Source organism: Trachinotus anak, unplaced genomic scaffold, assembly GCF_046630095.1.
Source record: "Trachinotus anak isolate AG129_WGS33_773 ecotype Australia unplaced genomic scaffold, CSIRO_AGI_Tana_v1 ptg000011l, whole genome shotgun sequence".
NCBI lineage: Eukaryota > Metazoa > Chordata > Actinopteri > Carangiformes > Carangidae > Trachinotus > Trachinotus anak.
This window is the reverse complement of record NW_027273862.1, coordinates 19,045,952-19,073,109: the sequence shown is the minus strand read 5'-3', so window position 1 is coordinate 19,073,109 and position 27,158 is coordinate 19,045,952. Positions and strand designations below refer to the sequence as shown.

General features: G+C 40.4%; 2 protein-coding genes and 1 long non-coding RNA gene across 10 annotated transcripts; 2 read left to right on the top strand and 1 right to left on the bottom strand.

Moving 5' to 3' along the window:
• Positions 1 to 900: 900 nt before the first annotated feature.
• LOC139628035 (sulfotransferase 2B1-like) lies at positions 901 to 4,713 on the top strand. Of its 3 annotated transcripts, none has more exons than XM_071489354.1 (6): positions 901 to 1,270; positions 1,655 to 1,866; positions 2,530 to 2,656; positions 3,448 to 3,539; positions 3,813 to 3,993; positions 4,492 to 4,713. In XM_071489354.1, the coding sequence occupies exons 2-6, from the start codon at positions 1,666 to 1,668 to the stop codon at positions 4,605 to 4,607; spliced, it is 717 nt and encodes a 238-aa protein (XP_071345455.1). In that variant the 5' UTR covers positions 901 to 1,270; positions 1,655 to 1,665; the 3' UTR covers positions 4,608 to 4,713. The 3 variants fall into 3 exon arrangements, with proteins under 3 accessions (XP_071345455.1, XP_071345453.1, XP_071345454.1); XM_071489352.1 differs by having other exon boundaries at positions 905 to 1,416; XM_071489353.1 differs by lacking the exon at positions 901 to 1,270 and adding an exon at positions 1,385 to 1,525.
• On the bottom strand, positions 4,559 to 11,625 carry LOC139628037 (uncharacterized). Of its 4 annotated transcripts, none has more exons than XR_011692665.1 (3): positions 8,084 to 9,435; positions 5,295 to 7,349; positions 4,559 to 4,659 (listed from the first exon to the last, which is right to left on the bottom strand). It is a non-coding gene; the product is annotated as an uncharacterized lncRNA (long non-coding RNA). The 4 variants fall into 4 exon arrangements; XR_011692664.1 differs by lacking the exon at positions 4,559 to 4,659 and adding an exon at positions 10,338 to 11,625 and having other exon boundaries at positions 5,263 to 7,349; positions 8,084 to 8,292; XR_011692663.1 differs by lacking the exon at positions 4,559 to 4,659 and adding an exon at positions 10,338 to 11,625 and having other exon boundaries at positions 5,263 to 7,349; positions 8,084 to 8,277.
• A 1,458-nt stretch (positions 11,626 to 13,083) lies between these two features.
• On the top strand, positions 13,084 to 16,148 carry LOC139628325 (sulfotransferase 2B1-like). Of its 3 annotated transcripts, none has more exons than XM_071489919.1 (6): positions 13,084 to 13,218; positions 13,603 to 13,814; positions 14,496 to 14,622; positions 14,745 to 14,842; positions 15,117 to 15,297; positions 15,801 to 16,148. In XM_071489919.1, exons 2-6 carry the CDS (start codon positions 13,614 to 13,616, stop codon positions 15,914 to 15,916), a joined length of 723 nt encoding a protein of 240 aa, XP_071346020.1. In that variant the 5' UTR covers positions 13,084 to 13,218; positions 13,603 to 13,613; the 3' UTR covers positions 15,917 to 16,148. The 3 variants fall into 3 exon arrangements, with proteins under 3 accessions (XP_071346020.1, XP_071346018.1, XP_071346019.1); XM_071489917.1 differs by lacking the exon at positions 13,084 to 13,218 and adding an exon at positions 13,226 to 13,364; XM_071489918.1 differs by lacking the exon at positions 13,084 to 13,218 and adding an exon at positions 13,333 to 13,473.
• The last annotated feature ends 11,010 nt before the right edge of the window (positions 16,149 to 27,158 follow it).

Sequence of the window (27,158 nt, the reverse complement as noted above, 5' to 3'; positions counted from 1 at the left end):
GCTTTCCTGTTTGTTGCTCTTTCTTTCTTTTCCAGGTTCTACCGGCTCCACCCGTTATCCGGAGCTCGTTTTGTGTTGCTGGTTAACTTATTTAATTTATAATAAATTGCATTTGTTTCCTAGTTATTCCTTCTTCCCAATTTATTTAACATTGTTACTCCCCACTCCCCTGGACCACTTGGACATAACAGTCCAATATTCAATTTTTGGCTTCAAACAACTTGAGGGAAAAGTCTGGCTCATTAATTGCTAAATGTTCCACTATGTCAATTTGCTAACTGTGTCTTTCTTCTGTTTGTTGTGTACTGTGCTTTTATCTGAACCTGTTGCTCAAGAAGAGCAGTTAGAGTGAACCAAAAATAACACAGCTAACCAAAATAGTTAGCTGAAAGAGGGAAAGAGAGAAAATGAAAGACACTGATTACTGCAGCTTTAACCTTTATTGAACAGTGCAAGTCCTGTTTAGTTTGTTAGTTAAACAGCATTATTAAAGTTTCAGAAAAAAAAGACAAAATGAGTCAAACATAAAAAACAATTCTAAAAGTATCAAAGGACTACAAAGAAAATCATGGAAGCAGTTTAGATGTTGATGTAAACACCTACTGGCTGAATGAATCAGTCAGTGTACTGTGCCTTCACCTAAACTGTACGCTTCAATGAATCCCGGGTTACAGAAAGACCAACATAGCCGATAAAAGTGACCCAAATAAGTTGAGTTTGCCTTAACAGACAGGGTGAAGACCTCAGAGCAGTTGACTCCCTCACACTGATACAAACCAGGAAAGTCTGAGGAGATTTGGGTGTATAATAATAAACTTTATTTATATGGCATGTTTCATAACATAAAATGAAGCTCTAAGTGCATGAAAAGGTCCATGTTAACCAAAGCAGGCATAACGAAGTTGTAAAGCTGCAGAACTGTTTCATTACTTGATGCAAAACTGGCCCAAATTTAAGAGCAGTAAACAAAGATGCCTGTCATAGGAGTGCAATTTAGTCTTTGTGTATTGTCACCAGCCAACATCTATTGCAATTTTCCCTTCAACAGCAGACCATTGCATATGTTCATTGCTAAACTGGCTGTTCCTGTTAATGTTAATGGTAGTTTATGTGAGCATCACTCATTCCTCTCGCAGTGAAGGACGCACAGAGACTGAGTAGAGAGACAGACAGGTATAGGCAGAGCTACAGAAAGGTTAACACCAAAGGAGGACAAGTCAAGAGGAAGCTAAAAAAAGAGGGACAGAGAGCAGCAAATACTTACATTAAGGTTGGATATGGCCAGGTTGGATGTCATAGAGATGTTCCATGGTATTTCTTTTTCAGGACACCTGCACACCCAGGAAAGCTTGCAATCTGCTCTTAAATTTCCATTTCAGGACACAGATATCCTCATTGCCTCCTATCCAAAGTCAGGTAACTAGAGACAAAAAACTGATCAGGCTACATGGTAGATGAAATGTTTTTGATCGTAATGCAACTGACCACATGAGCATGATAAGCAACTCACTGGCGAACTTAGACGGTAACATTATGAGCAGCATTTACATTGTGACTCATAACTTTACAGTCTATGTTTTTGAACTTTTGCTTTTTAACGAATGAATTTGATGATCAGTCAGCTCACAGATGTTTCTCCCTTTTCTCTCAACAGGCACCACATGGATGCAGCAAATGGTGACTCTCATATCCAGCAGGGGGGATCCACACCTTAACCAAACTGTCCCAAACTGGGCAAGGGCTCCCTGGCTGGAGCAATACTATTTTGCTAAGGCACTGGAGGCCTCATCCATCAGACCTCGAGTCATCACCACACACCTGTCTTATCAGCTACTGGGTCCTGCGCTCCAGGGCTCCAAAGCTAAGGTCAGATTTACATGTTTATGAGATGTTTGACCCACAGAGTTGTTGTAAGTACAGATACGCACGTCACTACACAGGCAAAATGTAGTAACTACATATTTGGTCAAAACTTAGTTAAAACAAGTATCTGGCTTTCTGACATCGGTTTTACTATATAAAAAATGATGCAATAGAAATATGACGTTTTTAGATTTGCTACAAAACAGACCTAAAAACCAAATGTAATATCTGCACTTTGGCTATGTTGTTACAGCATCCTGGCTTTGTATTGTTGCCCTGGTTTGGTAATCTGTGTATTATAGGGTTGCAGCTACCACCATCCCTGCAGGGATACACACCCCACAAACCTCTGATCAACTGACTCACTATAGTTGACTGTTCATTTTGTGGTGTGTTTAGTGGCACCATTTGGTCTAGTCAGCTGCTGTTCTGTCATCAACCTAAGTAAGACCGCAGACTGAAAACATCTGTCCACAGTACAGCGAGGCTATATTTTAAAATATATCTTAGCTTATTGAAGATACCTGGTGTATCTGTCAACTGTGAGATGTCCAGTTTAGTACGTACCTTGATTTTTTTTTTTTTTTATATCAATATCAGTATTAACCTCAGTTTATAACTGTATATTACAAAAACCTTACTATGTTGCTCTATGTCATCTCTCAGGTCATTTATGTGAGCAGAAATCCTAAAGACGTGGTGGTGTCCTATTACCACTTTCACAAAATTGCCAACTTTCTCCGTGAGCCTGGTACATTTCAAGAGTTTTTAAACCGATTCCTGGAGGGCACACGTGAGTTGACATAAGGACAAAAGACATATGGACATGTTTTTTTCTTTTGTTTACAATTTGCAGCCAAAAGTATGTTGCTTGATTGTTTGATATTACTCTATCATCTTGAGTGAAAATTACCACAACACATACACAGTTGATAGGTAATTGCTAACATGTTGTGTTTTCTGGCCACAACATACATAGGTTCAATATTCAGTTTTTGGCTTTGTTGTTTATTAATAGCGATGATGTGATGATGATGATGAAGAAAACTCCGCTGACACCGTCTTACTTGTATATAAAGGGGTTTATTACGAAGCAGTCCAGAACTACCCGCTTATATAGGTTGTTGTCATGAAGCTGAGACAAGATATATGGTCCATATCTAAATGGACCTCATTTCCTAAGACAAAGAAGCACTCATCTCCCATGTCCTTTTGACCTAGGGCCCCTAACTTAATGTACCAGACCCAGGAAGTCACATAACATATGGAACTTAGGACACTACAGCTTCAAACAACTTGAGGGAAAAGTCTGGCTCATTAATTGCTAAATGTTCCACTATGTCAATTTGCTAACTGTGTCTGTTTGTCGTGTACTGTGGTTCTATCTGAACCTGTTGCTCAAGAAGAGCTGCCCTCTGTGGCTGGGAACAAGGTTCTTGAGAGAAGTTAGAGTGAACCAAAAATAATACAGCTAACCAAAATAGTTAGCTGAAAGAGGGAAAGAGAGAAAATGAAAGATGAAAATGAAAATGAAAGTATAATTTGATCAAATGCACAGTATTTTCCCACACTTATTTGTTTCAGTGCACTTTGGCTCCTGGTTTGACCATATTAAAGGCTGGACCACAGCAAGTGTGGACAATTTGCTTCACATCACCTATGAGGAGATGTCATCGGTGTGTCATTCTTAGTACATTCTTAGTACACTTTATGTCCATAAAAAAAAAACTAAACAGTTTTTTCTAAGATACTTATTTTGTTCCCCAATCATAAAGGCTCTAAGATGAAGTAGAAGTTAATGAAAATGTTGTTTACTTTGCAGTCACCTATTCAAACTAAGCTGTTACCATACAACAGTCACTGAAGTGTTGCAGTCCAAATTTGATATCATGATCAGTTCCTCTTTTGAATACATTTTAATATTATTATCACCTTCTTCCTGCTGTCAGGACCCACACGGTGCTGTAAAGAGGGTCAGCTCTTTCATACAGTGCCCCCTGGTGGAGGATGAGGTCAACAACTGTGTGCAATACAGCAGCTTTAGCAGCATGAAAGATAACAAGATGGTCAACTACACCCTCGTCCCTGGTGAGATAATGGACCATAGCAAAGGCTCCTTCATGAGGAAAGGTGAGATTCTGTGCTATTACACAGAAATATCAAACATGATTAATTAATTATGCCCTATGTCTTATAATATGTTACCCAAATGTAAAAAACAAAACAAAAAAGATGAATCTGAGAAAGGTTTTGTTACCTTTAGACAGAGCTGGGTTAGCTGTCCCCAGTGTTTACAGTCTTTAGGCTAAGCTAAGCTAACTGGCTGCTGGCTATAGCTTCATATTTACCATATAGACATGAGACTGGTTTCATCTAACTCTCAGTAAGTTAGTTAATAAGTGTATCTTGCAGAATGTAAACATTTTTCCTTTAACAAGTATGCTTACATCTGTAATGTTGGTAGACATAAGAGTCTACAGGCCTGTATTTAAAATCATGGTCAGTTATTCAATTCAGGTGTATATATAGATTTACCTGTAATTTATATGGTTTATAAAATCACCTACTTGGCCTTTAATTAAATATCATCCATTTCACTTCACTTCCTGTTCCCTTCCTACTATTCAGGTGAAACTGGTGACTGGAAAAGCATGTTCACAGAGGAGCAGAATCAATATTTTGAAAGCATCTTCAAGTCCAAGATGCAGGACAGCACTTTGGAGAGCAAGTCCCACAGGAATTAATGAAGTTAATGAAGTTGGAAATCATGTTGCATCCTCTGAGATTGGTCACTAACTGTAAAAAAATAAATTGCAGCACATTCAGTCCTGTATAAAACATTATGTTAAACATTAATCTGATGTGTATAATTGCAGTTAAGGTGACACTTTGAGACATGCAGTGGTCAGTACCCCTCTATGCTTCTTATGTTTTTTTGCTGTGTTGCTTACCTTAACATGTCTATGCATTACATGACCTTTGTAATGATGTATTCAATATAATGAATGTAGAATAAATCTCAGATCAGCTGAATCCTCTTAAGGTTGCCCATGAACAAAATCACTTGTGGCACTTAAGGTTGCTAATATGCAATACAAGCAAAGAAATGATGGTTATGTAAGCAGCACAACAATGAGTAGAGGGGGAAGGACAGGTCAGTGGTTTTATTATAAAGCTCCTCGTCCAGAGGGCTGAGCCATCCTTGTGCGTCCTGTCACTTCACACTGCCAAAGAAAGGTGTTGTTCCGCCTCCAGTTTCCATGCACTGGAGTGGTTTGATCTAATCCTATCAAGTGTCTTTGTATGTGGATGTGTGTGTAAGTGTGTAAGACCAAACAAACAATACAGAGTGTACAGAACACACTGCGCTGTGACTGCAAGGATGAACTCTGATAACTGTTTTTCTGAGTGTGTGTGTCCTGTCCCGATACCTGGAAGCAGTATGAGTGGTCTGGATGCTTTGTGTTGTTGGGGCAGATTTACTCTGCGAAGGGGGAGTATGGGATACTCTTCCTGTCACATATTTTAACTTTATGAAGACAACCGGACCGCATCAGGAATGAGAGTGGACAGGAAGAGGGAAACAGAGAGAATATGGGGAAAATGAAAAAAGGGGGTGGAGAGACACAGAAAAACAACAACTACAACAACAGCAAAATAACCACAGTAACATTAACAATAACTAACCATGTCCACATTTATAGTTGCTTTATAGTCATTAATCATTTGACACTCCATATGTGTGTATGTACGTGTGTATGTATGAGGGGAGGGGTAGGTGTGTGTGTGTGTATGTGTGTGCGTGTGTGTGTATGCGTGCATGTGTGTATGTATGTGTAAGTGTGTACTGGTTTGTCATTGGATGTGGTGGGTAGTTGATGTGGGGGCTGCAGTAACACCGCACCTCCAGACCAAAGGCACAAGCAGTCAGAAACCAGGCCACCAAGAACCCCAGCCGCTCCCAGGACCCAAGGACAACCACACACCCGACCCAAAGGGGAGCCTGCAAGGGAATACAGAGGCAACAGCCCCCAGTGCAAAGAGGCATGTAGAGGATCAGTGGGCAGAAAGCCCCCCAGCCAGCCCACAGTAACTTACATGCCCTCATAGGCAGAGACTGTATCGTTGGCCCACCAGGCAATGATCCCTCTCCCACATACCTCTTAACAATTTGGATGCCAGCATCATCATTCTGAGCACTTTTCCAATCCACCTCCATATGTGGCTCACGATCCTGTGTGTCTCTTTGGGGAGTTGGAGCTATCAGCATTAACATTTTCTTTACCAGCATGATATTTCACCTTAAAATCAAAAGAGGTCAGTTGTGTGACCAAGCGTTGTTCTGCTGCCCCAAGCCATGCTGTTTGTACATGTGCAACCGGACTGTTATCCATATACACAGGAGTAAACTTTGCTCCTGTCAAATAGTTTTTGAATTATTCTGTGATTGTCCACTTCAAAGCCAAAAGTTCCAACTTAAAGGAGCTGTAGTTCTGTGTCATTCCTTTCTGTGGGGTGCAGGCTTCTGCTGGCACCTGGGCTAAAACAGCCCCAAGGCCTTGGTTACTGGTGTCAGGCTAGACAACGAATGGCAAGGAAAAATCCGCATAGGCCAAGACAGGGGCTTGCTTATCAGCCAGAACACCGGTCAACAAGGCATTCAGAGGGTGGGCCAGTTTAGCAAATTCAGACACGGAACGTCTGTAATAGCCGGCAAGACCCAAAAATGCTCTGACCTGGCGTGTCGTGGTGGGAGTAGGCCAATTTAGAACAGCAGAGATTTTCTCGGGGTCTGGCCTTACCCCATTCTTGTCAACCACGTGGCCCAGGAATTTAACCTGGTGTTGAAACAGCTTACACTTGTCCAGCCTCAGCTTCAGTCCATGTTGCCAAAGTCTCTGGAGGACCTCGCCCAAATGCTGCAAGTGGGAGGAGAAATTTATGATGTCATCCAAATATACTAGGAGAGAGTCAGCTATCTAGCCACTCAAACACTGCTGCATCAACCGCTGAAATCTTGCAGGGGTGTTACAAAGCCCAAAAGGCATGCGTTCAAACTTGAACAGTCCCAAAGGGGAGGTGAATACAATCTTTTCTTGATCCATGTCCACCTGCCAGTAACCGCTGGCAAGATTGAGAGTTGAGAACACCTCCGTTTTAGTCAGACGGGTCAGGGTCTTTTGGTAGCGTCCTATGGGAACTGCATAGGGGTGAGGGTTACAAACTCTGACAGGGACCCACAGAAAGGGTCCTAGCCATACCCCAGATTGCTGCTTCTGGCAGGGCCTCCATTAATGCCAAGTAGTCCGCTCCCCAGGTCCCATGCAAGCCTGGCCCCACACTAGGACTGCACTGTTTGGGGGTACATGAACCCCTCGCCGGCTGGCGGGGCGGATGTAGCTTAGGAACCCATCTTCAGCTGTGGTAGCAATGGTCCTCTGACAAAAGGCAAAAGCTCCCTTCCAGGCCTGCCAGGACTTCCACTGCTGAGGAGAAGAATGTGGCTTCTTAAAAACAGCATCCCAGCTTGCACCAATGACATTCATTCCCACAATTACAGGGGTGGGTGGAACAGTCATCTTTCACCACCTCAACTCCTTTTTCTGGTATCATAATCCCTTCAACATCAAAGTTCATGATGGAATAGCCCGAATAGGGTATGCTAAAGCCATTTGCAGCTTTTAGGGTAAACACCAAGGGGGCGCCACCTTTTTCGGCTTGTGAGAAGTATGTATCCATCACCTTTTGTTGCACTAATGTGACTTGGGACCCTGTATCTAGCGACCCTGTCATTTTCACTCCCCCCATACAAACTTCTATTGTTGGACATTCTCCAATGAATTCTGTGGTGGCCCCCTGGTGACCTGCCTCACAGGCCAACCCAACTGCTTGGGCATCAGCAGCAGGGCCACTTAGTTTAACACTGGCTGTGAGCTCAAGGAGCCATGGCAAAATCTGGCAATATGTCCAGCCTGCTTACACCACCTACATATAGATTTACCATCATTGCTGTTGGAATAACCAGATTGCCTTTGTTCAAACCTTGGCTAATTATGGGAAGGGTTGTCAGCAGAACCCTTGTGTTGTAGGAGAGGTTTGATTTAATTAATTACATCCTGTGCTAGCCCCTTCATCTGGTCTTTTACATCATTCATTTTTTCCCTTTTTAGGGCCTCTTTCCAGTCAGGTTCACTGGGTGGTTTGTTTTGTCTGGACTCACCTGTTGCAAAGCAAGTGGCTTCCATTCTTCTATGTCCACCCTGTTCTTCCTGTACTGCAGTAAAGCCCTCATCTGTGTTGGGGCAAACATATGCCCTCAGCTTCTGCGATAAGGGTCCCTCTCGCAACCCCAACAGAATCTGCACTTGCAGGTTGTCTTCTGAGGGTGCGTCATCAGGGCTGTGCCACCGTAACCTGCAGTACAATTCCCTTAGTTGCAAAGTGAAGGATTGACTTACTCATCTGGCTTCTGTATGCAACCAAAAATTGTGACCTCAACACTGCAACATGGATTTTATCACCATATAAGGAGTCCAAATACATATAAATTTTGCGGGCCTAATCACGCTCTTTCCATTCCAACGCACAAACTTCCCGCTTTGCTTCCCCAGCTAAGGCTCCCATTAATATATTTTTCTTGCCTCTGGTGTTTCCTGGGCATTTAGGAGTCTATTGAATTTGGTCTTTCCAATCCCCATACTTAATGTCACCTTCTGTACCCTTAAATTTAGGCACCCAAGGTGCGCCAGGGTAAACTGGCATCATCATTATCCCCTTTGATGTCTGTGACCCCTGGGTACCCAACACTGCTCCCAAACTTGTATCTTGCCGACAATGCCAGAAAATGATGTGGGTCAAATCACTGTTGTGATAGTTGTCCGACAATGCCACCTAGGTTTTCATGAGCCTAGGAACACTCAAGGCTAAGATTAATCTCCTAAATTATGTTCACAAGGGAGAGCATTGTGTGATGACCTAAGCACAGAGACCTGAACAATTAATTAGGGGAACAACCATCTATTTTTCCCACAACTCAATACTAAAAACAGTTACAACATAAAATGTCCTATAAAAGTAATAAAATTGGAAGAAATAAAAATGTCTTAAACAGAGGTCACACAAAGGAGTTGGGTCAGGGTACCGCACAGTCCAGTGCTTGTGGAAATGTTGAGCAGTTCGTCAGCTCAGCCCACCACTGACATGATACAGTCTCTGCCTCCCACGCTGGCTGCTAACCCACAGCCGGATCCACATCTTGCTGAGCCTTGCTCACAAAAACACCACCAAGTACTTTTTACAGTTCACACAACTGCTACTAAACTTCTGCTGTAGCTCAAGCACCCCCGGCTAGACCGCCACTAGTCACGTCTGCTGTATCAAGAACAGTAACTACTGTAACTCTTTATTGTCAGGATGTCCCAAAAATTCAGTAAAAAGCCTCCAATTGATTCAGAATGCGGCAGCACGAGTACTGACAGGAACTAGGAAACGAGATGACATCTCTCCTGTGTTAGCCTCTCTGCATTGGCTCCCTGTAAAATCCAGGATAGAATTTAAAATCCTCCTCCTCACCTACAAAGCCATTAATGGTCAAGCACCATCGTACCTTGGAGAGCTTATAGTTCCCTATTTTCCCAATAGGATACTTCACTCTCTAAATACAGGTCAACTTGTGGTTCCCAGAGTTTGTAAGAGTAGAATGGGGGGCAGAGCCTTCAGCTATCAGGCTCCTCTCCCGTGGAACCAGCTCCCAGTGTGGGTTCGGGAGGCAGACACCCTCTCTACCTTTAAGATCAGGCTTAAAACTGTCTTGTTTAGTAAAGCTTATAGTTAGGGCTGGCTCGGGTATGTCCTGGCCCATCCCTTAGTTATGCTGCTATAGAGCTAGACTGCTGGGGGATTCCCATGATTCACTGGGCGCTCTCTCTCTATTTCTGTCTCTCTCCCCCTCTCTCTCTCGATGACTTCATGCCATTAACTTTGTATTTTTTCTCTCCCGTAGTTTGTGCTTCTCCTCTCTCTCCCTCTCTCTGTCCTCATTCTGCAGGTATCTCTGCCCCGGGAGCAGCAGGACCCAGATCCACCACTACTCATCTTTACTATTAACCACTGTTACCTGTCATTATTATTGATAACACCATTACCGACACAGCTGTTCCTGGTCTCTCTCTCTCTCTCTTCTCTCCCCTCTCCTCCCCCTCCCCCTCTTTCTATCTTCTCCTAAACCCAACCGGTCGAGGCAGACGGCCGCCCACCCTGAGCCCGGTTCTGTTGGAGGTTTCTTCCTGTTAAAAGGGAGTTTTTCCTCCCCTCTGTCGCCAAGCGCTTGCTCATTGTGGGAACTGTTGGGTTTTTTTCTGTAACAAAGTAAGGTCTTGACCTTACCCTGTAAAGTGCCTTGAGATAATGTATATTATGATTTGGCGCTATACAAATAAAATTGAATTGAATTGAATTGAACAGCGGATACTCACTTGTCCGAGCTGAGGATCCAGCCTCTGCCCAGTAACTGAAGAATCTGGCCATAGATACAACAGTTGGCTCCTTCTCAGCCGGCGTCTCGCAGTTTTCTTGTGAACAAACAGCAGCTTGGTCATGGTAGCAGCACTCCCTGCCATTCTCCTTGGCCCACACTGGTGTCTGGCATCCTCACCGTATTACAACCACAAGTGGGTCCACTTTGTAATAACCCATTGGCTCCCTCAGCATCTGCCCCCAGCTGCTGATTGGCCAGTTCAACTGTCTGGCTCATTGTTCAATCAAGCAATTGTCCAGTCTATTGCACTTAAGTCTGGTGCACACTATGGCAGAAAACAAACCTCCAACACAAAATACACAGAACCAGAATCCCAAACAGTAAAGAAAACAATCTCAGAACCAAAACACAGCAATTAATAAATATACATGCAACACAATTAAAGCGAAATAATCAAAATTAACAACACAACAACTAATAAATAAACATGCAAAAAATATTCTGTAGTGTGACACAAACACAGTTATCATGATTTAAAATCAGCTTGATACACTTTTTACAAAGAGGTTTAAGCTGTGTATAATATAACTCACTCACAACCTGCATCACCAACATGATGTTTTTATTTAAATCAGGCCTTTTTCTTTCTTTCTTTTTTTTGTGACTTGGGGCCAGCATCATAAGCCATAAGCATAACACTAACAGGTTAGCAGCATATATCCAAACCTACAAAGCCATTAATGGTCAGGCACCATCGTACCTTAAAGAGCTTATAGTTTTCCCAATGGGAAAATGCTCTCTAAATGCAGATCTACTTGTGGTTCCCAGAGTTTGTAAGAGCAGAATGGGGGGCAGAGCCTTCAGCTATCAGGCTCCTCTCCTGTGGAACCAGCTCCCAGTGTGGGAGATCAGATTTAAGATCAGGCTTAAAACTGTCCTCTTTGATAAAGCTTATAGATAGGGCTGGCTCAGCTATGTCCTGAACCATCCCTTAGTTATGCTGCTATAGAGCTAGACTGCTGGGGGATTCCCATGATGCACTGGGCTCTCTCTCTGTCTTTCTCTCTCTCTCTCTCTCTCTCTCAACTACTTTATGCCATTAACTTTGTATTTTTTTCTTTCCCCTGCAGTTTGTGCTTCTCCTCTCTCTCCCTCCCTCTGTCCTCATTCTGCAGGTATCTCTGCCTCTGGAGCAGCAGGATCCAGAACCACCACTACTCATCATTACTATTAACCACTGTTATCTGTCATTATTATTGATAACACCATTACCTACACAGCTGTTCCTGGTCCCCCCCCCCCCCCCCCCCCCCTTTTCTCCACCTAAACCCAACCGGTCGAGGCAGACGGCCGCCCACCCTGAGCCCGGTTCTGTTGGACTTTTCTTCCTGTTAAAAGGGAGTTTTTCCTCCCCCCTGTCGTCAAGCGCTTGCTCTTTATGTTGGTTTTTTCTCTATAACAAAGTAATGTCTTGACCTTACCCTGTAAAGTGCCTTGAGATAATGTATATTATGATTTGGCGCTATACAAATAAAATTGAATTGAATTGAATATGTGGGTGGGAAGAAGCTCAGTTGTGGGCCAGAGACTAAGTCTGAGCCTCCACTCTAACAGTGTTCTTCCAACTCAGATGCACAACAGTTGAAGTCCCAATAAGCTCAAAATCTCACTGGAGACAGACAGAGTGCAATGCAATAGAGTTTATTCTCAGCACAAGAAATAAACCCAAGCTGGCTCCGGACCTCAACTGAATGTACAATGTTGAAACCTCATCTTTTAGTGGATCCACCCGTTTTTTTTTAATAACGACTTCTCTTTCCCGTGGGAATACTGGTGCCTGCACCTGTTCTCTGAGGTCTGCTAACTGCTAGTAACCTTATTACCAGGGTGCCTTTACATCTCAGTCACCTAAAGTGCCTGCATCCTAGCACTGGTCGTCTCTGGTGAGAGCTACTGAGAGTCATATTCCCCCTCCTTTCTCACACTCTTATCTCCCCAGGTGCATGTTGTCTTACATTTTCTCAGACCCAGTTACAGCTACTGTCACAACCTTCTGATGATATAATTTCATCATTAAACATAATCACAAATGATATTCTAATGCAAACATTCAATTATTTGATATATGTTATAGCACAGCTTAATCATGTTAAATCACATAACACATTGCAGAATGTATTTTGCAGAATGTATTTTTTGATGTTGCTTGATCATTTGATATTACTCTGTCTATCATCTTTAGTGAAAATTACCACAACACATACACAGTTGATAGGTAATTGTTAACATGTTGTGTTTTCTGGCCACAACATACATAGGTCAAATATTCGGGTTGTATAATATATAATAATATAATAATATACATTATTTATATTGCATGTTTCATAACATAAAATGAAGCTCTAAGTGCATGAAAAGGTCCATGTTAACAAAAGCAGCAGAACTGTTTCATTACTTGGTGCAAAACTGGCCAAAATTTAAGAGCAAACAAACAAAGACGCTTGTCGTAGGAGTGCAATTTATTGTCACCAGCCAACATCTATTGCAATTTTCCCTTCAACAGCAGACCATTGCATATGTTCATTGCTAAATTAGCTGTTCCTGTTGTGCTCAGTGCTGGTTCACAAATTTATGTCATCTTTGGCAAATGTTGCAAGCTACACCCACTGTCTGACAAGCAGTTGAGGAGCCTCTTTTTCATTTCCTCTTTTTAGTTTATGTGAGCATTACTCATTCCTCTCGCAGTGAAGGACGCACAGAGACTGAGTAGAGAGACAGACAGGTATAGGCAGAGCTACAGAAAGGTTAACACCAAAGGAGGACAAGTCAAGAGGAAGCTAAAAAAAGAGGGACAGAGAGCAGCAAATACTTACATTAAGGTTGGATATGGCCAGGTTGGATGTCATAGAGATGTTCCATGGTATTTCTTTTTCAGGACACCTGCACACCCAGGAAAGCTTGCAATCTGCTCTTAAATTTCCATTTCAGGACACAGATATCCTCATTGCCTCCTATCCAAAGTCAGGTAACTAGAGACAAAAAACTGATCAGGCTACATGGTAGATGAAATGTTTTTGATCGTAATGCAACTGACCACATGAGCATGATAAGCAACTCACTGGCGAACTTAGACGGTAACATTATGAGCAGCATTTACATTGTGACTCATAACTTTACAGTCTATGTTTTTGAACTTTTGCTTTTTAACGAATGAATTTGATGATCAGTCAGCTCACAGATGTTTCTCCCTTTTCTCTCAACAGGCACCACATGGATGCAGCAAATGGTGACTCTCATATCCAGCAGGGGGGATCCACACCTTAACCAAACTGTCCCAAACTGGGCAAGGGCTCCCTGGCTGGAGCAATACTATTTTGCTAAGGCACTGGAGGCCTCATCCATCAGACCTCGAGTCATCACCACACACCTGTCTTATCAGCTACTGGGTCCTGCGCTCCAGGGCTCCAAAGCTAAGGTCAGATTTACATGTTTATGAGATGTTTGACCCACAGAGTTGTTGTAAGTACAGATACACACGTCACTACAAAGGCAAAATGTAGTAACTACATATTTGGTCAAAACTCAATTAAAACAAGTATCTGGCTTTCTGATATCGGTTTTACTATATAAAAAATGATGCAATAGAAATATGACATTTTTTAATTTGCTACAAAACAGACCTAAAAACCAAATGTAATATCTGCACTTTGGCTGTGTTGTTACAGCATCCTGGCTTTGTATTGTTGCCCTGGTTTGGTAATCTGTGTATTATAGGGTTGCAGCTACCACCATCCCTGCAGGGATACACACCCCACAAACCTCTGATCAACTGACTCACTATAGTTGACTGTTCATTTTGTGGTGTGTTTAGTGGCACCATTTGGTCTAGTCAGCTGCTGTTCTGTCATCAACCTAAGTAAGACCGCAGACTGAAAACATCTGTCCACAGTACATATTTTAAAATATATATAAGCTCATTACAAAGGCAAAATGTAGTAACTACATATTTGGTCAAAACTCAGTGTATCTGTCAACTGTGAGATGTCCAGTTTAGTATGCACGTTGATTTAAAAAAAAATATCAGTATCAGTATTAACCTCAGTTTATAACTGTATATTACAAAAACCTTACTATGTTGCTCTATGTCATCTCTCAGGTCATTTATGTGAGCAGAAATCCTAAAGATGTGGTGGTGTCCTATTACCACTTTCACAAAATTGCCAACTTTCTCCCTGAGCCTGGTACATTTCAAGAGTTTTTAAACCAATTCCTGGAGGGCACACGTGAGTTGACATTCGGACAAAGGACATATGGACATGTTTTTTTTTTCTTTTTGTTTATAATTTGCAGCCAAAAGTATAATTTGATCAAATGCACAGTATTTTCCCACACTTATTTGTTTCAGTGCACTTTGGCTCCTGGTTTGACCATATTAAAGGCTGGACCAGTCACACAGCAAGTGTGGACAATTTGCTTCACATCACCTATGAGGAGATGTCATCGGTAAAAAACAAGTGATTCATCATTCTTAGTACACTTTGTCCATAAAAAAAAAAAAACTGTACAGTTTTTTCTAAGATACTTATTTTGTTCCCCAATCATAAAGGCTCTAAGATGAAGTAGAAGTTAATGAAAATGTTGTTTACTTTGCAGTCACCTATTCAAACTAAGCTGTTACCATACAACAGTCACTGAAGTGTTGCAGTCCAAATTTGATATCATGATCAGTTCCTCTTTTGAATACATTTTAATATTATTATCACCTTCCTGCTGTCAGGACCCACACGGTGCTGTAAAGAGGGTCAGCTCTTTCATACAGTGCCCCCTGGTGGAGAATGAGGTCAACAACTGTGTGCATTACAGCAACTTTAGCAGCATGAAAGATAACAAGATGGTCAACTACACCCTCGTCCCTGGTGAGATAATGGACCATAGCAAAGGCTCCTTCATGAGGAAAGGTGAGATTCTGTGCTATTACACAGAAATATCAAACATGATTAATTGATTATGTCCTATGTCTTACAATATGTTACCCAAATGTAAAAAAAAACAAAACAAAACAAAAAAAGATGAATCTGAGAAAGGTTTTGTTACCTTTAGACAGAGCTGGGTTAGCTGTCCCCGGTGTTTACAGTCTTTAGGCTAAGCTAAGCTAACTGGCTGCTGGCTATAGCTTCATATTTACCATATAGACATGAGACTGGTATCATCTAACTCTCAGTAAGTTAATAAGTGTATCCTGCAGAATGTAAACATTTTTCCTTTAACAAGTATGCTTACATCTGTAATGTTGGTAGTTACAAGAGTCTACAGGCCTGTATTTAAAATCATGGTCAGTTATTCAATTCAGGTGTATATATAGATTTACCTGTAATATATATGGTTTATAAAATCACCTACTTGGCCTTTAATTAAATATCATCCATTTCACTTCACTTCCTGTTCCCTTCCTACTATTCAGGTGAAACTGGTGACTGGAAAAGCATGTTCACAGAGGAGCAGAATCAATATTTTGAAAGCATCTTCAAGTCCAAGATGCAGGACAGCACTTTGGAGAGCAAGTCCCACAGGAATTAATGAAGTTAATGAAGTTGGAAATCATGTTGCATTCTCTGAGATTGGTCACTAACTGTAAAAAATTACAAATATGCAGCACATTCAGTCCTGAATAAAGCATAATGATGAACATTAATCTGATGTGCATAATTGCAGTTATGATTTTTTGCTGTGTTGCTTACCATACCATATCTATGCATTACATGACGTGATGATGTAATAAAAAGCTCCTTGTCCAGAGGGCTGAGCCATCCTTGTGCGTCCTGTCACTTCACACTGCCAAAGAAAGGTGTTGTTCCACCTCCAGTTTCCATGCACTGGAGTGGTTTGATCTAATCCTATCAAGTGTCTTTGTGTGTGGATGTGTGTGTAAGTGTGTAAGACCAAACAAACAATACAGAGTGTACAGAACACACTGCGCTCTATGACTGCAAGGATGAACTCTGATAACTGGTCGAAAGGCACCGGTCTGGTAAATGTTTCATAGAATTCAAGTGCCCCAGATTGTTGGAGATGTTTCTGTTGTTCAGTAGTCAAATCAAAAGTAAATCTAAAAAGCATTTGCATGTAGGTCTAGCAGGGTGAAAAATATAAATTAGACTGAAAATTCATTAGTCCATAACTGTCTAATATTTTTTTTCTTTTTAACTTAATCACGCAATTGTTGCTGCAGCCCTGAGGAGCACAGGTTCTTTTTGAATTACTGTCTCAATATTGGAGGATTGTAACTAATTAGTGTTTTTCTCCATTTTTCACCTGTAACTTCTATGTTGTAGTTAAAGCAATAGTTTGTCATTTTGGGAAATACACTAATTCACTGTCTTGCGATTAGTTTCTTGCCAAAGTCAGCAAGTAGTGAAGCATGGAGTTGGCTATCTGAATATTTTGGAGCAGAACTGCACTGTTATCAAATTGAAGGTTATAGCAAAAACACAAAAAAAACCAACTATTGTTAATGCTGGGAACACATCTTAGCTAAAAACTTAATAAAAGTTAGGAATAATAAAACAAGAAAGATGTTTTTGAAAAAAATGTTGGAATAAAGAATACTCAGAAACAGAACTTCACAATAAAAAAGTGGGCTTTACCACCAAGTTAAAAATATGATCATGGTGCGTTGTTTAAACAAGATGTGAACAATAACTGAAACTCCAAACCTGCATCTGCATGATTTTATATCGCACTGCTGTCATTGGCTGAGTGGATAACTGCATGAATAAACAGGTGTACAGGTGTTTCTAATAAAGTGCTAGGTGGTCAGCATATATCCTCTGTTCAGAGGTGGAGGAACTTCTACTGACTTAAAATTGGTACAGTTCTCACATCATTATTCCCCACTGTGAATCATTGTCTAGTTGTAAAGTGACATTATATTTAACAACATCAAGTAAAAGAGGAAATGAAAAAACACGACAAAGAGAACACATTGTTTTTGACCTTTCACCACAGATTAACCTTTAAAATACATCACACCATCTCTGGGACAACTTGGCCTTGGTTGCTTTGTAAGTGTGTAAGTGTGTACCGATTTGTCATTGGATGTGGTGGGTAGTTGATGTGGGGGCCGCAGTAACACCGCACCTCCAGATCAAAGGCACAAGCAGTCAGAAGCCAGGCCACCAAGAACCCCAGCTGCTCCCAGGGCCCAAGGACCCAAGGCAGCATGCCCCCACAACAGCCACATGCTCAGCCTAAACGGGAGCCCGAGAGTGAGTACAGAGGCGACAGCCCCCAGTGCAAGGAGGCCTATAGAGGATCAGTGGGCAGGAAGCCCCCCAGCCAGCCTACGACCACCAACCCCAGCGCAAGTCGGCCCAGAGCCAAAGGGCCCCAGTGACCAAAGGCCCACCCACACCCCCAGCGGAGAGGACGCCACACACCGGAGAGGCCCCAGCCCCTGCCCCCTGTATGCAAAAAAAAAAAATCATATTTCATCCTGTTGCACAAATACAGTGTTGCAAGATGTTATGTTGTAACCTTTCAGTTCTCACAACACTATTTCCCTCTGTAACATATAAAGAAAAGGGAACATTGTCTATCTATAAAGTGACATTCATATTTAACAATAGAAAATAAAAGAGGAAATAACATTCATTGAGGAAATGTTCCCATTGTCATTTGTGACCTTTTTTATTGTATGTAAAAATTAAAGAGTTACCTTTCAAATCACACAAGGGTTATGTCTGTAATCAAAAGGGCTGAAGAACAGTAACCTTTGTATTTTGGGTACATTACATTCAGGCTTATTCACAAAATGGGGGTGTCTGATTTAACTGAGTTGTATCAAAACCAAACAAAAGAAAAAACAATGCTGATACTGATTGACCAGTGAATTTGTCAAACTGGCAGTTTAAACGAAATCTTTTACATAAATACCACAGTAAGATTTTAACTTTGAGGCTATGTTGACAGTTTGGTTGTTAAATTCAAGAGATACATTGAACATTGGCAATAAACATTTAACAACTGTAACTTCGATGAGCAGTATCATCTATGTGTAAAAATGGTTCAGTGGATTAGAATCTTCCATGCCTCTTTTTAAAGAAATGGTAGACTATTACTAGATACAAGATGGTCGTTTTAAACTAGATGGCCAAACAGCTAAATAATAGACTTTTCTTGCTATTTTGATGGTGGGGAAACTGTCCTCTTGCTGAAGTAATATTACTTAATGTTAGAGTAGATTCAGACAGTAAAGTGTGTGTTGCCAAATGCTGTTAAACAACAGTCAGTCAGATTCAGATTAAGTCCATGTAAATAATAATGTGAATGTAAGTTAGGGAAGCTTATTCCAACTTTAAAGTGGAACTCCACTGATTATTTTCACACATTTATGTCTCTCTACAGGTCTTGGGATGTACTACTGCATATGAAAAAAGGTTTTCAAAGTCTTTTTTAGCCTAAGGGGGAGCTGTGTGAAATCTGATAAATTGTTAGGCAGTGTCAGTTGGGGCTGAAGTCGACAAGTTTGAAATTCAAAAATATCCAGATGTCAGGATTTGGAGATAAGTAAGCTTACCAGACCTCTGTAGGATACCTGTGAGCTCTGCTTGAGGCTACAATGTAGCTGCTACAAACTGTCAGTTGTCAAGATACTTTGTGGGTAATGTAAATGCCGGGTTCTAACACGGGGGGATTACATAGAATAAAAAATCAATTTTGATCCTTTTTTTTTTTCATCAGTAAGTACAATAAAAACATTTTGTGAGGTCACCCTGACCTTGACCTTTGACCTTTGGCACCAAAATCTAATCAGTTCATCCTAGAGTCCAAGTGAACGTTTGTGCCAAATTTGAAGATGCTCTCTCGAGGCGTAGCTGGGATATTGTGTGGATGGACCCGAAAACAATATACCTCCAGGCCTGACTGTCGCTGGCACAGAGGCATAAAAACATGTTGAGTGTTCTGTGGATCCCAGTGTAACAGGGACACCATTTCTAGAAAGTGATGATTTCAATGCTGTGAGCAACACAAATGAAATTCCATTCACCTCTACTATAGGCTAGAAGAACGAAAGGTTTCTTGTCATAGTTCTGTACACAGTAAAACTGTTATGTTTAACAAGATTAAAGGGGCTACTTGTAAGTTTTCTCTGCCACCGATGGTGGTTTCTTGTTGGGAGCAAGTGGCAGTGAAAGTCACTTGACTAGAGTTTCAGCCATTTTTGACCTTATAGTGCAAGAGCTTATAATACACCCTCTGAGCAGCGCTATGTCATAAGATTGGAGGCTACAGTGAGTTTCAATTGGAAAGTGATGGACTGGAAAGGGCCAGGTCTAGCTGGTTAGCATGCTAGAAAAGTAAGGCTAGAAACAAGAGTTAACACTGATGTTGTGGCCACCATTCGACACAGCCCTTGGTGAGTAAAGGACTGATGGTCCTGGTAAGCAAACATCTGTTAATGCTAACTGTGGTGTTGCCGCTCTCTGCAAAGGGCAGATGATGGTATGGGCACTGGAAACTTTTAAAAAGATGTTTCAAAAAGCATTGTCAGCAGGCCGGAGTACGAGCTCAAAAAACTGATATTTTATTAACAAAATACGACAAAACAGAAGACAAAATAAATCCCGGGCAATTCAAAAAGAAAAAGAACCTAATCCATAACAAACAAATTCTAAAACTGCAGCCTCACAGCAAGCTGCCACCTGCTCTATATCTCTCTCTCCTTTGACCACTGAATGGCTTGCATTTAATCTTCACCTACATGGAGCATACCATCCTCTCAGGTAAGTATGGGGGGTGGGCTAAAATTCTAGACATCCCAAGCACCCCAACCCCACACTACCACCACCCACACTAAATTCTCCTAAAAGGACCTGATAGCGCACACTTTTTTCCTCTCTCCCTGGCTGAGCAGCTAATTAACCCCACTCAGAGAGACAACTGAAAATATTCAAAGTGGGCTCACTCTTCCAACATAAACCAGACAAAAATATCTCAAAACTCATATACAAAACAATCAAACCCCGAAAAATCAATAGAAACATTTACTCAAAATACCAATACTCCAACAATGATAATAACAACACAATGATAATGTGGGGGATCAGGGCACATGAAAAGGGGATGGAGCAACCTTTTCACACTAACACTGACTAGGCAGCAATAGCAAAACTTGCAAATAGCTCCTTTTGTGTGGCTATCTACAAGTTTTCTCTGCTGCCGAACATGATTTCTTGCCCAGAGTGGGTGGTGGTGATTGTCACTTGACAAGAGCTTTGGCCAATGTTGTGTTTACAGGAAAAGCTTTTTAAAAAACGCCCTATGAGTAGTGCTATGTCACCAGGGCAGATTTGAAGCCAGAATGAGAAGCTATTGAAAAGTGACGAGATGGGTTGGGGAATAGCTGGGTAGCATGCTAACTTCAGTGTTAGTGTAGGGGAGATTATTGTCACTTGTCTATCCAAACCATATTCCAAAAATGGCATGCCTGTTTCATAAAAGACTCATTATTCCCTCAAAGATTTTGTTAGAGGCCAGATGGAGGTGTATGTTTGTAAAGTGGAGTCAGCTGTTCAGGAAGCCCGACTGGAGGAGGAGTTGAATGACAAGCAGAGAGAGAAAGTGGTAAAAATAGATTTGAAGAACACATTTTTTTCTGTTTTCAATAACACACACTTCCCTCTCCTGTTTCTTTTTTTTTGTAAAAGTAGTTTGTCTCCTCTTTCACCTTCTGTCACTGATCTGTTTGATTTCTGTTAAAGGTGTACAGAGTAATCAGATTGACAAGGGCTCCAATGTGCTGTTGTATCAGCTGCTAATAAAGTCTATGCACACACACACACACGATGGTTGCACTCTTTGCTGTGCACTCACACTCACAGTTCAGCCAAGTGAGAAGCCACTTCACACTTCTCTATCAGACTCTGCTGAGGGGAAGGAGGTTGAAGGGTAAAGCTAATGTCAGTGTTAATTGCCCCAGATCAAACAAAACCACAGACTGTGTTCAACTATGGGAATATATATATATATATATATATATATATATATATATATATATATATATATAAAATGATTACTGTTATTTTTGGTGTTTGTAGCCTTTCATCAGTTAAATTTAAATTAAATTTTCCTAAATATTCTACACACCCACATTGTTTTCTGTGTTGTACATACTTAAACCTTGGCTCAGGTTTATGTTGGGCAGAGCTGAGTTAGAACTACTTGACACATAATGAATGAGTAAAAATGATGAAAATGTTGTACTCCAACCATGACTGGTGCATCACTGCTAGATGACTCAGGGAGAAGTCATATAGTTTTACAAGAGATAGTCTTAACAGCTTGTTTCCAGAGCTATTTAAAACGGATTTTCAAAAGGCAATGTTGGTAAATCATAGCTCTACTACAAAAAAACAATATTAGACTGTAGCTAAAGTAACTCTCTCTGCTTGTGCTCTTCGGGCCCTGTTAAGCATCCAGTCAGATTCAGTGTTTGTAGTCTTCTGTTTAGCTACATTATCTCAGAGCTGTTGGTTACTAATGACATGCATGAGAAGGTACCAAGGAAAATAATAATAAAAAAATAATATATAATAATATATATAATATGAAATTCCTCATCTAGCCACTGGGTGGCCTTGTTTAACCAGTTTGCATCTCCCTGGCAAGGTGAATGCATTTAGGAAAACTCACTGTCTTCAAATTTTCAAGGTTTCTATGAACCTTTATGTCGGTGCAAATGAGACTTAAAGGTGGATTCTACCAGTGTTGACAGACTTGCACCAATTTTGAGAGATGTTAAGTGTGAACAAGTGTTGGGACAACAATGTAAAAGGCATGCTCGTCCCTGAGCTCAAATTTTGTTGATCTTTACTTCCTTTATTTTTTGCCCCGGACAAACCTGACATACGTTGTATAGTTATATATGAATTTTACTAATTTAGAATGACGCACCTGCACAATAGAGGGACTCCATCTATCTGTAATGACAAAGCCTCGGTTTAATTCGTGAAAATTGAACCACCTCTGTGAATTTGCATCAGTCCTTTTGTAGTTGTTGTTGGTGTAGTTGGAGGAGGAGGAAGAGGAGGAGGACGAGGGGGAGGGGAGGAAGGGCACATTTCTAGAGAGCTGCTGTTGAAAGTCTGTGTGCTTCTTCTATCTTGCTATGGTAACAAGACGGACAATGAGGAGATACTACTGGAGAACCTTCTCACTATTATATCCATTCATGACACCAGAATGACCATGACAGCACAGAAATTATACACTGTCAGCGCTCATCCTCCAAATGATTTCTTCAAAAAGCATCCCTCAGGGACAAAAAAATCCCACAGCAAAACCTTTCAACTAAGGAACAGCACCTATCTCCTTATTTTATAAGGCAGCTGAACATGCTTCTCATGTAACTTCACTAACTTAATTACAGATGCTTTTTATCTGGCTAAATTCATCTGCAATAATATTTTATAATATTTTTGTATGCAGTTTGTTTTTATGGGTTTTTATTATATAATCTTATTGAAATAACAAAAAATATTGAAAAACTAAACAAAAACTATTAAAACCTAAAATACTAAACCTGAAAATTGACATCTGAGTTGCGAAGCATTTGTAACTGTTGATCCTCTTTGATAAGAGAGGAACAACATGGTAATGAGACCATGGGTATATGAAGGGTGTCATGGCAGGCGGCTGTGCCCTGGACAAGAGAAGGTGTGACAGTCGTGGCATTTGCATGGCATTTAATGCCTGTCCCCACCATCATCTTCCCCCCATTGTGTCAGAACCTGAGGAGGCACCTAACAGCTGCAGAGGACGCAAAGTAGTGTGGACACACACAAAGATTTATTTGCATGAGTATCAATAAAGAACATGTTGTTCCAGATTTAGAGGGGACTACAGGAGACCACAGATGTGACTGACAATACATCTGGTAAAGTGTAAAAAAGAAATGAAAACCTTGAATTTGCATAAAAATGTTCAAATGATCTGATCTGGTTTGGTTTTGTTCATATTGCACTGACATCAGTGAGTGACATAACTTTACCTTTTTCACATTTTTTTTTTTGTGTGTGCGTCCGAGAAACACACATAACCTTGAATCATTTGTACTTGTTCTTTATTTCTCTGCTCCATTATAGCTGTAACAGTCCGTGCCTCTGTGGTAAAACAGAAAATTTCCAGTTGTCACAACAGAATAGCACGTCCATTTTGGAGCTGTTGAATGAGTTACATCCACAATTAGATTGTGAAGATAGAGCAAGTTCATTTAGACTGATTTCTCTGAGATGGACCTCTTCTGTTCAAACTTGTGAATTTGTGTTTTTGATATAGGAAGTCAGGAAAACTATAAGATTGGCTTATAAGTATCTACTGCTTCCAAAAGGTGTGGTGTTTTTCTTACAAATTCCTGTTTTGCCTTTTTTGGAGTAACAGTTGAGTCAGTCATGGCCTTTATGGGTATCACTGTTTTATATTACAATATTTGAAACTACATATAACAAATGAATACAATTTTAACATGTTTGTAATCCTCTCTAAGAGAGCTAGGTTCATCATGTTAGATAGATTTGTCCATGTAATGTCCATGTGGACTCAATGGGAACCTCACTGCAGATTATTGCTTTTGAATCAAGAAATTGTATTTGCCTAAACAAAGTGCTTTCAACACACGTACAGCTGTTCTCTGTAAAGTGGCTTAATTTATGCTTTAATTATATGATGGTCACTGCTTTGCCAATGGTGAATGAAAATGATATCAGAACGTTGATTATCTGTCATCATCATCATCATCATCATCATGATTATGTAGAGCAAAATCAAACCCTACCCCTACAGAAAATAGCATGTATACCACCATGTTAAAATACTCATTATAAGTTCATATTGTACAGAATGGGCCCTTTTAGAATTGTATATGATTATACATGTTATGTTATTATATTATTAATACTGGTGTCTTAACCTTTAAAGTAGTATTTAAATGTTGGTGTTGGCTAAAGTGGAGCTGTACCATAAATAGCAAATGCAATGGAGTGAAAATGATAATATTCTCCTTGAAATGCAGGGTTCTAGTTGTATAAAGTAGAATAAAATCAAGAAGTACCTCTAAATTTTACTCGAGTGCTATGTCTGAGTAAATGTACCTCACTGATCTAACCACTGAAAGAAGGCAACATCAGACTGAATAACCAAGTGGTAACAAAATGCCCAGTCAGTCTATCAGACTGATTCTGGTGAGAGAACTGTTGTTCCTTGTCCTTTCTTAAGTTATTTTATTTATTTTATTATTATTATTTTGTGTATTTACCATTTGTTCAAACAAACTCTTGTAGCCTTCGAAAATATCCACTAGCAAAAGTCATGATTACAACACCAGTCAATATGACCACATCTGAAGGGTAAAACTGACAGAGATGAGCCTGAACATTGCACTCTTGTGAGGAGGTTGTATAAACAAATATGAGTTCTATATCTCTTCAATTTCCTTTACGGATACTGATAGAATAAAGATGGGGGTGAGTAAACACAATAAGGAGAGAGAGAGAGAGAGATCAGCACTGACAGATCATCCTAATATTTTTAGCTTTTGACTGTTTTGACGTTTGAGTCTTCTGTTTGCTGATGATATCTGTTTAATATTTGAACAGAAGTATCATTCATGATCATACAAGCAAGCATATCTATGATAAATATTCTCATTCATGACTAATGAAAGACAGAGTAAATCCTGTTTTAGTAAGCAGTGGAAAATGGTTCATTGGCTTATACAGTTCCCCACCTGTTGTATTATTTCCCTGTGAAAAGCTTGGTGTGTGTGTGGTAAGTACAGTAAATATGAAGGTGGGTGATGATGCTCAAAAAGCTTCAGTCTCCCAGTTACACTCGAGGACGGCACATAACCTGACAGCTGAGTACACAATATGCTTCCAACAGCAGACTGGCTTAGAAAATACTATTGATCATTCCTACCTCAAAGGCCCATTCTTGTGTTTGACAATTGAATCTACAGATGTACATCCAGTATCAGCAGAACGTTCAATTCTCCACGCTGAGCCTCTGTTTAACCTGTGACTCAATCAACAATAACTATACGTGTTGGGATATATGAAAAGACAGTGCCACATTTAATAGAGCTTAACAGAGCAGACGTGCTCTGTATTATCTTTGCATATCTAATAATGGCTACAATGATACACGCTAATACTAATACTGATACTGACCATAAACTGATGATATTTAGAATGATTTCTGCGATTAAATTACTCCTCTTGTAAATTAAACATATACACTAGTAGTATAGGAGTAATTACAGGGGTTATAATAATTCTTCAACACTTCAACCTCATCTGCATCTGTTCCGCTATCTCCTTCGGCTGAGATGGGACAGAAATTCAGTAGCAGTGCAGCTTTATGTTTGGCCTCATCCTCCATGACACACAAACACATGTTCAACAAGACAGATGTGATATAGAAAAAATACCACTTATTACTACACAATTTTGGTAAATGAAAATTTGATAAACTGCTATATGGACAGTTTGCTCATATGAAACATACAGAAACAGAAAAAAAACATGTTTACTGCTTGTTTCACTGCATATTTTAAGAGCAGAAAATGATGTACCAGCTATATGTTGACCCCTGAATCAAATGCAACTTGTAGCAAAGTTGTTACAAAGAATGTATTCTACTTACACTTGGTGATTTACTGATGTAATGATTCATCATATCACTTGTAACTTGATATTTAGTGCAAATTAACCTCAGTGGGAATTTATATATATATATATATATATATATATATATATATAATCTTTTGTTTCTCACTTAGTAACTAAGAAAAGTAGCCTGTAATCAGGTTTTAGAACAAACTTAAATATTTTTCATGTTGTATTAAAAAAAATGTATCTGAGTTCACATACAACACAAAGACCTTATTCATCATCCATGTTAATTCTGGTTTAAACTGCATTAAGAAACTGTTGGTGTTGTGACCTCAGTCAGTGCTCTGCAGGAGTGATGGAGCCAGAGAGAGTACACTCTGAGACTGGTAGAGGGTAATTGCCCTTGACAGGGATATTAATATTTTAGAAGCCATCGAGGAGAGCCTCCTGCACCCTGCAGCAGACCTGCTAAAAAGTACTTCTTACTCCCTTCAACAGCTCCATTTTTACTTTACCTAAGAAACATCAAATGATCCTGAATACACTCCACCAAGCAGATAAAGACACAGTTTGTCTCAAAACTTCTTTCTGCTGCCAATATTATATCACTGACTGTACACCAAGACATACTCGTGTATGCAGTGGACCATGATGGATTGATGACACATACAGGATGCTCCTCTTGGCAGTGGCGATCCTAGACTCTGGGGGGGCCTCAGGCAAAGAAACCCATCAAAGCCCATCAAAGCCCACCTCAACATGCAGACTATTGGTAGATGCCACTATTTAGAGATGTCCCCTAAATACCTCACATGCAGACCATAGGTAGAGGCTAAAATTTTCAGATGTTCCCTGAGTGCCTAAAATGCAGACAATGGGTAGATGCTAGCTGCAGCACACATCATCAGGGCCCCCCCTTTGGGAGGCTTTGGGGCAAGAGCAGTAAAATGTATAGTGTCTTTATGGAAGATTAAGGGGGTTAATAGTTGTGTTCAAGAAATGAGCCAATCAAGGCTCTAAGCATAGACGGTGTTTTTCTCCCGGTCCTAGCTCTCGACAATGAACACTTCTTCCAAAACACATTTCCGTATGATGATGGATGTGGATAGTGCTTTCCAATACATGATCCAAAATCTTCCATGGCTGTATCG

Coding starts and splice junctions, on each gene's coding strand:
- LOC139628035 (XM_071489352.1), top strand. CDS start 1,278: ATGGCCAGGTTGGATGTCATAGAGATGTTCCATGGTATTTCTTTTTCA. Junction 1,867..2,529: donor TCCAGGGCTCCAAAGCTAAG/GTCAGATTTACA, acceptor GTCATCTCTCAG/GTCATTTATGTGAGCAGAAA. Junction 2,657..3,447: donor CCGATTCCTGGAGGGCACAC/GTGAGTTGACAT, acceptor TATTTGTTTCAG/TGCACTTTGGCTCCTGGTTT.
- LOC139628325 (XM_071489917.1), top strand. CDS start 13,226: ATGGCCAGGTTGGATGTCATAGAGATGTTCCATGGTATTTCTTTTTCA. Junction 13,365..13,602: donor TGCCTCCTATCCAAAGTCAG/GTAACTAGAGAC, acceptor TTCTCTCAACAG/GCACCACATGGATGCAGCAA. Junction 14,623..14,744: donor CCAATTCCTGGAGGGCACAC/GTGAGTTGACAT, acceptor TATTTGTTTCAG/TGCACTTTGGCTCCTGGTTT.